Here is a 9791-nt window from a genome sequence, read left to right as displayed (position 1 = left end):
ATGCACTAGGAGTTTTATTCTTAGGCAACTTATCATGGGTTGGTTGCCTAGAACTAGATGTCTCACCCTTATACATAAAAGCATGATTAGGGCCAGAGTGAGACTTCCTAGAATGAATTTTCCTAATTTTGTCCTCGGGATAGCCGGCAGGGTACAAAATGTAACCCTCGTTATCCTAAGGCATGGGAGCTTTGCCCTTAACTAAGTTAGACAATTTCTTAGGAGGGGCACTAAGTTTAACATTGCCTCCCTGTTGGAAGCCAATGCCATTCTTGATGCCAGGGCGTCTCCCGCTATAGAGCATACTTCTAGCAAATTTAAATTTTTTGTTTTCTAAGTTATGCTCGGCAATTTTAGCATCTAATTTTTCTATATGATCATTTTGTTATTTAATTAAAGACATGTGATCATGTATAGCATCAATGTTAACATCTCTACATCTAGTGCAAATAGTAGTGTGCTCAACGGTAGATGTAGATGGTTTGCAAGATTTTAGTTCAACAATTTTAGAACGCAATATATCATTTTTATCTCTAAGATCGGAAATAGTAGCATTGCAAACATCAAAATCTTTAGCCTTAGCAAGCAAATTTTCATTTTCATCTGTAAGGCTAGCAAGAGAAATGTTTAATTCTTCAATCTTGGCAAGCAAATTATCATTATCATTTCTAAGATTGGGAATTGAAACATTACAAGCAATAGAATCAACCTTAGTTAACAAATTAGAATTCTCATTTCTAAGGTTGTCTATAGTCTCATGGCAAGTGCTTAGCTCACTAGATAATTTTTCACATTTTTCTACTTCTAGAGCATAAGCATTTTTAACCTTAACATGCTTTTTATTTTCCTTGATTAGGAAGTCCTCTTGGGTGTCCAAGAGGTCATCCTTCTCATGGATGGCACTAATTAATTCATTTAACTTTTCTTTTTGTTGCATGTTTAGGTTGGCAAAAAGAGTGCGTAAGTTATCTTCCTCATCACTAGCATTTTCATCACTAGAGGATTCATATCTAGTGGAGGATTTAGATTTAACCTTCTTCTTTTTGCCATCCTTTGCCATGAGGCACTTGTGGCCGATGTTGGGGAAGAGAAGTCCCTTGGTGACGGCGATGTTGGCGGCGTCCTCGTCGTCGGAGGAGTCGCTAGAGCTTTCGTCGGAGTCCCACTCCCGACAAACATGGGCATCGCCGCCCTTCTTCTTGTAGTACCTCTTCTTCTCCTTTCTTCTCCCCTTCTTGTCGTCACCCCTGTCACTGTCACTAGAAATAGGACATTTAGCTATAAAGTGACCGGGCTTATCACATTTGTAGCAAACCTTCTTGGAGCGGGGCTTGTAATCTTTCCCCCTCCTTTGTTTGAGGATTTGGCGGAAGCTCTTGATGACGAGCGCCATTTCCTCGTTGTCGAGCTTGGAGGCGTCGATGGGTGTTCTACTCGGTGTAGACTCCTCCTTCTTCTCCTCTGTCGCCTTAAATGCGACCGGTTGTGCTTCGGACGTGGAGGGGCCGTCAAGCTCGTTGATCTTTCGTGAGCCCTTGATCATAAATTCAAAGCTCACAAAATTCCCGATTACTTCCTCGGGAGTCATTAGTGTATATCTTGGATTACCACGAATTAATTGTACTTGAGTAGGGTTAAGGAAAATAAGAGATCTTAGAATAACCTTAACCACCTCGTGGTCATCCCACTTTTTGCTCCCGAGGTTGCGCACTTGATTCACCAAGGTTTTGAGCCGGTTGTACATATCTTGTGGCTCCTCCCCTTGGCGAAGACGGAAGCGACCGAGCTCCCCTTCGATCGTTTCTCGCTTGGTGATCTTGGTGAGTTCATCACCCTCGTGCGCCGTCTTGAGCACGTCCCAAACTTCCTTGGCGCCTTTCAGTCCTTGCACCTTGTTGTACTCCTCCCTACTTAGAGAGGCGAGGAGTATGGTTGTTGCTTGGGAGTTGAAGTGCTCGATTTGGGCCACTTCGTCCTCATCATAATCCTCATCCCCTACGGATGGTACCTGTGCTCCAAACTCAACAACATTCCATATACTTTTGTGGAGTTTTCATTAAATCACTCCACCTAGCATAATCTTCACCGTCAAAGGTTGGCGGTTTGCCTAATGGAACAGAAAGTAATGGAGTATGTCTAGAAGTACGAGGATAATGTAAGGGAATCTTACTAAACTTCTCGCGCTCATGGCGCTTAGAAGTTATGGAGGGCGCGTCGGAGCCGGAGGTAGAAGGTGATGAAGTGTCGGTCTCGTAGTAGACCACCTTCCTCATCTTCTTTATTTTGTCGCCACTCCGATGCGACTTGTGAGAAGAAGTCTTCTTTTCCTTCTTCTTCTCCTTCTTCTTCTCCTTGTTGTGGGACTCTCCTGATAGAGCTTTCTCGTTGCTTGTAGTGGGCTTTTCGCCGGTCTCCATCTCCTTCTTGGCGTGATCTCCCGACATCACTTCGAGCGGTTAGGCTCTAATGAAGCACCGGGCTCTGATACCAATTGAAAGTCGCCTAGAGGGGGGGTGAATAGGGCGAAACTGAAATTCTCAAAAATAATCACAACTACAAGCCGGGTTAGCGTTTAGAAATATAATCGAGTCCGCGAGAGAGGGTGCAAAACAAATCGCAAGCGGATAAGGAGTGAGACACGTGGATTTGTTTTACCGAGGTTCGGTTCTTGCAAACCTACTCCCCGTTGAGGTGGTCACAAAGACCGGGTCTCTTTCAACCCTTTCCCTCTCTCAAATGATCCCTCGGACCGAGTGAGCTTTTCTTCTCAATCACTTGGAACACAAAGTTCCCACAAGGACCACCACAAGATTGGTGTCTCTTGCCTCAATTACAAGTGAGTTTGATCGCAATGAAGAATCAAAGGAAGAAGAAAGCAATCCAAGCGCAAGAGCTCAAAAGAACACAACAAATCTCTCTCACTAGTCACTAAAGCCTTGGGTGGAATTGGGAGAGGATTTGATCACTTTGAGTGTGTCTAGAATTGAATGCTAGAGCTCTTGTAAGTAGTTGGAAGGTGGAAAACTTGAATGATTTGAATGTGGGGTGGTTGGGGGTATTTATAGCCCCAACCACCAAACTAGCCGTTTGGTGGGGCTGTCTGTCGCATGGTGCACCGGACAGTCCGGTGCACACCGGACATGTCCGGTGCGCCAGCCACGTCACCAAGGCCGTTGGGTTCCGACCGTTGGAGCTCTGTCTTCTAGGCCCGCCTGGATGTCCGGTGGCACACCGGACATGTACTGTAGAGTGTCCGGTGTGCCAGCGCGCGCGTGCCTGACTTCTGCGCGCTTCTAGCGCGCATTAAATGCGCCTACAGGTGACCGTTGGTGCGAAGTAGTCGTTGCTCCGCTGGCTCACCGGACAGTCCGGTGTACACCGGACACGTCCGGTGAATTATAGCGGAGCAAATTCTCGAAGCTGGCGAGTTCCACAGTCGCTCTTCCCTGGGGCACCGGACACTGTCCGGTGTACACCGGACAGTCCGGTGAATTATAGCGGAGCGCCTCTGGATTTTCCCGAAGGTGACGAGTTTGACTTGGAGTCCTCTGGTGCACCGAACACTGTCCGGTGGTGCACCGGACACTGTCCGGTGGTGCATCGGACAGTCCGGTGCGCCAGACCAGAGGTGCCTTCGGTTATCCCTTGCTCTCTTTGTTGAACCCAATTCTTGGTCTTTTTATTGGCTAAGTGTGAACCTTTGACACCTGTATAACTTATACACTAGAGCAAACTAGTTAGTCCAATTATTTGTGTTGAGAAATTCAATCACCAAAATCAATTAGGAACTAGGTGTAAGCCTAATTCCCTTTCAGATACCAATTGAGAGCACCTAGAGGGGGGTGAATAGGTGATCCTGTAAAAACTTGAAACTTATAGCCACAAAACTTGGTTAAGTGTTAGTAGGCTAAATAGCAAGCTCTTGTGAACACAAGTACCACAGAAAAGCAATCACAAAAGACACGCGAGTTATCCCGTGGTTTGGCCAAGTACAACACTTGCCTACTCCACGTTGTGGCGTCCCAATGGACGAGGGTTGCACTCAACCCCTTTCAAGTGATCCAAGGATCCACTTGAATACCATGGTGTTTCTTTCTTTCACTATATCCCGTTCGCGTGGAATCTCCACAACTTGGAGCCTCTCGCCCTTACAAATGATGATCTCAAAGAAGCACGGATGTAAGGGATGGAAAAGCAACCCACACACAAGTCTAAAAAACAATAGCTCGAACACGCACACTAGTCACAACTTGAGCTCTAAGTTCACACACGAAGTTCTCAACTCAAAAGGAGCTCAAATTGCTATCACAAGGAATCAAACGCGCTAGAATGAAGACTTGGTGCTTAGAGATGATCAAAGAATGCTTGGTGTACTCCTCCATGCGCCTAGGGGTCCCTTTAATAGCCCCAAGGCAGCTAGGAGCCGTTGAGAGCAATCCAGGAAGGCTATCCTTGCCTTCTGTCGGGTGCCGGTGCTGATTGCTTTCCTATGCTGGTGTAGCCGACCGTTGAAGATTTGGAGCCGTTGGCGCACCGGACAGTCCGGTGCCACCCATCAGACCGTTGGCTCGGCCACACGTCACGCGCGGATTGCGCGGTCGACCGTTGGCGCAGTCGACCGTTGGCTCACCGGACAGTCCGCTGATTTTTAGCCGTACGCCACCGACGAATTCCCGAGAGCAGCCTTTTCACCAGAGCTAGCCTGGCGCACCGGACACTGTCCGGTGCACCCAGACTGAACAGCAGTTGACTGTACACAGCCAACTCTTTTTCCTTTTGTCTTTTCTCTGATTCTAGCACTTAGACAAATATGTTAGTACACAAAAACCAATGTACTAAGTCTAGAATCATACCTTTGTGTTGATTTGCACTTCTTCCACTATTTGGCATAATTTCACACTTAATCCATTTGTGTTGGCACTTGATCACCAAAATACTTAGAAATGGCCCAAGGGCACATTTCCCTTTCACTTCTCACTCTAAACTTCTCAAGTGTTTTGTAAAGCAAGCGAGAGACACCTAATTGTGTGGTGATCCTTGTGTGGTCTTAGTGACCCGTGTAATTAAGAAGAAGCACTCGACTGGTCTAAGTGACCGATTGAGAGAGGGAAAGGCTGGAATATACCCGGCCTTTGTGGCCTCCTCAACGGGGAGTAGGTTCTTTCAAATCGAACATCAGGAAACAAATCATCATGTTCTTTTGTGTTGATCTTCATCACTCGATTTGTTTCTCCCCACTCCTCTCTCTAAATTTCCCTTGCTCATATTGTTTTGAGTTTGCTCTTAAAGTTATCCGCATTGATTAAACAACTCATAGCAAGAGGAGCGATCTTCCGCACTCTGAATTTATTTCTAACCCTAACCCCGGGCAAAGTGTGTGTTCAAAGTTTATAATTTTCATGTTTCGCCTATTCACCTCTCCCCCTCTAGGCGACTTTCAACTATCCAGAAAACATGGGCGACACATGTAGTTGTAGTCTGATGATCCCGAGAGAAGAAAGGCCCGGGTTGTCGTGTGGTGCCCACAGTCGGGCAACGTCTAGTTCCTCGACTCATGTGACACGCTGGCGCGGGAAGAAGGCGAGTTTGAATTTTTAGGCCCGCATAGTTTTTGTCTCCATCGTCTTCCAGCTGGGCCACAGCAGCAGACGCCACTTCCAGGGACAAGTGTAGGAGAAAACATGGGAGTACAGGTGAAGGGAACCGCGAGGCGAGCCCTGACGAACGCGGCGATCGCCTTGGAGGCATCCAAAGCCGAGAAAACGTGGGGGCAGACGCAAGACGCCGGTAGGCGCCCGGGGCGGAGCCGTGAACAAGAAATTGAGCATGTTGGAGATGAGGAAGATGTTGAAGCGGGTCGCGCAAGAGGGAGAGTGGGCCAAATCGAAGCAGGTGGAAGTTAGGTGGGTCGCGCAAGAAATTGTTATTAATGTTAAACAATGTCACTTATACACATCGTCAGATGTAAGTAATCATTATGCATACATCAAAATGAACACATTTGTACAATTAGTAGTCTCTTGACAATGTAATTATATATTTTTGTCGTTAACTAGTACATAAAAACATAGTCACATGCAAGTTTAACGGGTCCCCACGGGGAACGGGGATGAGGAATGATTCCCCGTCCTCATCCCTGTTTACCCGTCGGGGATAATTTTTCCCCGTTTATATCCCCGTGGGGGAAGTTTCTTCTCCATCCCTATCCACATTCACTAATGGAGGAATTTCCCGCGGGGAATCAAGGATCGGGTTCCGTTGTCATCTCTAGATGCGAGAGAGCAGGATGGAACGACGGAACCTGGGACGGCTTTGGAGCAGAAGTCATGGAGCAGGCGAGCTTCCATGGCGATTGCCTAGCCGTACGCGGTCCCCCGTAAGGCCTTGTTCAGTTACAAAGGAATAAATCCCACCATGGATTTAATCCAAGTTTGGATTGGGTGAATCCATATGTTACACCCAATCCCATGGTAGAATTAAATCCACCATTTAATCTATGTATCTCTCAAAGCTAGCTATTCTTTTGATCCATGGATTCTAATAAAAACTTGTGCAATATCTTTATGGATTTGTTCCATACCTAATTAGCTATGGATATAATCCATAAATTCCATAGTTTAAAAAATTCTCAAATCCTTGGTTTATAATCCATGATGGGTTTAACCGAATAAAAAAATCGAGTAGACTTGGATTATTTTAGGGTATGGATTATGGTATGGATTTAATTCCAATCCATGCTAATTCAGAGCTGAATTGGTGTAAACGAACAAGACTTAAGCAGTGCCTAAGCAGTGGCGTGCATTTGCACCACCGTGGCGAGACGAGCGCGGCGAGGTCTAATCTTGGGGAAGGTGAGAGCGGCCTGCGAGTATAGGTGTACATTTGGGCCGGGCCTGATGGGCCGGCCCGAAGCACGGAAAAAAAGCACGGCCCAGGCACGGCCCGATCCAAAATAATTTAGTGCTGGGCCGGCACGACCCGTTATATCGGGCCGGGTTTGGGCCGAGGTCACGGCCCATGGGCGGGCACGAGCACGACCCGTTTAAGGCAGGCACGAAATGGCCCATGTAGAGGCACGAAAAGGCCCATATATTTATTAAAACCACACTTCATTATACACTTTCATATACTTGATAAAGAACACAAAGCTAGAGATAATGCTAGTTAGATGTTTTTTATAGCTTTGAATTAGAGTGTGTGATGTAATTTTACTTTTCTTATGAACATTAGACAATAAACTGAACTTACGAACTTTGTATAGAGCTGATTATACTCTTTTTCCTTCTAACAAAATGATTTATAAACGAGGTAGTCATTGCGTAGCTGTGGTAACTTTAATACAAAAATTAAGTTTGATTTTGTTCAAATTTATTTCTCTTATCTTTTATTTGTTTTATTATTTTTTTGAATTTAGGGCTCTAATGTGAATTTTGGGCCAAAAACTGAATTTCAGGCCAAAAATCGAATTTCAGGCTAAAAATTAAATTTCGGGCTTTTATAATTTCGGACCGCCCGAAATGAGCCCGACACGTTTAAGCAATTACGGGCCGGGCCATGTGCCAAGGGTTAGGCCCATGGTCCGGCCCGGTACGGCCCGAAATTCAAACGGGCCGGGCTGAAATTCAAACAATACGGGTCTTTTCGGGCTTGGACCGGGCCGGACTGGGCCGGGCGACCCGAATGTACACCTATACCTGCGAGCGTGTTTGTGGGTGCTAGATGGTGGTGGTGGTCTGGCGGCCGTGCGGCGGGAAAGATGTGGTTTTCTTGTGAACAATGAAAAGAAAATGTAATAAACAAGGGGTGAGCGAGTTGAAGGAATTTTGGAACTTATCAATTTTATACTGTAATTAATTGTGTGGTTGTCAGTTATTTTTATTCCAATTTTATACCGATATTGTAGCGTTCCCTCTACTTGTCTTGCATGGAGTAGGCTAACTTGATTCTGCGCTTGTTGTTTACTTTGGAAGGTTCTTTGTTAATGTCAATCCACTCATTACAAATAGTTGACGTGTTATATTTGTGGTTTCTGCAACCACTTATGAGAGTGATTTTTTAAAAGCAACAAATAACGAAAAAATAACTAGAGAATTATATATGTGCGCCTGCACATACTCCAACGAATTGTGCAGAAAATTGCCGTAAACTGATATTATTATTATAATAAAATTACAACCAATATGCCTCTCTTTAGATGGAAATTAACCCTAATTAAGCAAGAGATCTACGAGCAAACTTGAAAATACATTAAAGATCCGGTTAGCTGCTGGAAGGACCGAGAGACTGCCATCGATCTATCTAGTAAAAAACAAAGAGCTGGATTTGATCAAAACAGTTAGAAAATGCTTAGAATGCTTGTTTTAAAACAAGCATATATGCCCTAGCAGACACTGTGCATTCAGGCATTCTGGTCGTCGTTGTCCTGTTTGGTGATGTATTGTCGTCTCGCCTTGGCGGCCACGGCTTTGGCCCAGAGCTTGAGCTTCTCCTTGACGTCGTCCTCCCGGCCGTGGCCTGGGCGCCGGGCCCTCGTGCTCTGCTCGCGCCCGAACGCCAGCACCATGTCCAGCGGCACCACCGTCTCAACGAAGGCCTCGAAGGCGCGCAGGTGCTCCGGCGGCGTGTCCTGGTCGTCGTCGTGGAAGGCGCGGTCGTCGTACCGCGCCCAGTCGACGTCCGCCATTGCCAGCGTCTCAGTGGACGGCCTTCTGATCATGGACATTGCGGTCGCGCGCGCGGTAGGCGTTGCTGCTGGCTAGCTGCTGCTTGTGGTCGACGCACGTATCCCGGTGGATGATGGTGTACGCTGTTCTAAGGGTCGTGTCGTGTACTCGTGTGTAGCAGCTAGCACGAATCGATATGATAATAATAATAATAATACAACACACGCCCGATTTGTATTTATAGTGGTTGCGATTTGACGGTGACACGATATGCATGAGAAGCTTAAGCAGCAGTAGACAAGACTCGATGGGATTTAATTCACGGACGGCGCGTGGACTTGGAACTGTAGCACGTTTCCAAATCGGAGTACCGATCGAGTACGTACGTTGTTCATGTGTGACACGTGACTCTATTTTCGTACGTGCGTACGTCACGGTGCGGTGCGTTCATTCCTACGCAGCACGCAGCTAGGCAGCACCTGCTGACAGCTCGTGTATATATAAAGTATTCAGCTGTGACGTTCGTAATCGTGTACGCGCGTGTGCAAACGTTCCCCGCACGCGGTACAGATGTGCTGCTGTGCATGCGTAGCTTTTGGTTTTCAATGCACTTATGAACAGCACGGCCAGGTGACACCACCAGAATCGCGTTCTTTGTTGACTGTCGACCCTCGGCAAAAGATATTTTACACTCGACAAATATTTTATCGGCAAAAGATTATTTACCGAGTACATTTTTTCGCACACTCGATAAAGAATTTGCCGAGTGTCGAAAAGCACTCGAAAAAGAAAAACACTCGACAAATTAAGAATCGAAAAAATATAAAAACAGTAAAATATTTTTTAAAATTATAGGAACAACTCTAGCCCTATCATTTTTACTAGCCCTATCATTTTTACTATTATTTCGAAACAAATTTATATGTTTTGTGAATAATGAAATTCGAACTCGTAACCTCTCTCTCGCGCATACACTCCTATACCACTACACTACTAAACCAATTATACCTATATTACGTTTTTATTCCCCATGTAATATAACAAACCGAGAGTAATTTGATTTTTAAAGCAATAAATGAGTTCATTTGAAAATGTAACCAACTATAAAGTTGCATAACTTTTTAAGAT

General features: G+C 45.7%; 1 protein-coding gene across 1 annotated transcript; it reads right to left on the bottom strand.

Moving 5' to 3' along the window:
* Window positions 1–8127: 8127 nt before the first annotated feature.
* On the bottom strand, window positions 8128–8864 carry LOC100277746 (uncharacterized). Its single transcript, NM_001151238.1, is given in 1 exon segment — window positions 8128–8864. A coding segment is annotated over 1 exon segment (324 nt). The 5' UTR covers window positions 8723–8864; the 3' UTR covers window positions 8128–8398.
* Window positions 8865–9791: the final 927 nt, after the last annotated feature.

The sequence above is a fragment of the Zea mays genome, chromosome 2 (assembly GCF_902167145.1).
Source record: "Zea mays cultivar B73 chromosome 2, Zm-B73-REFERENCE-NAM-5.0, whole genome shotgun sequence".
Lineage (NCBI taxonomy): Eukaryota > Viridiplantae > Streptophyta > Magnoliopsida > Poales > Poaceae > Zea > Zea mays.
The sequence above is the reverse complement of the archived record's forward strand: the minus strand, read 5'-3'. Positions and strand labels throughout refer to the sequence as shown.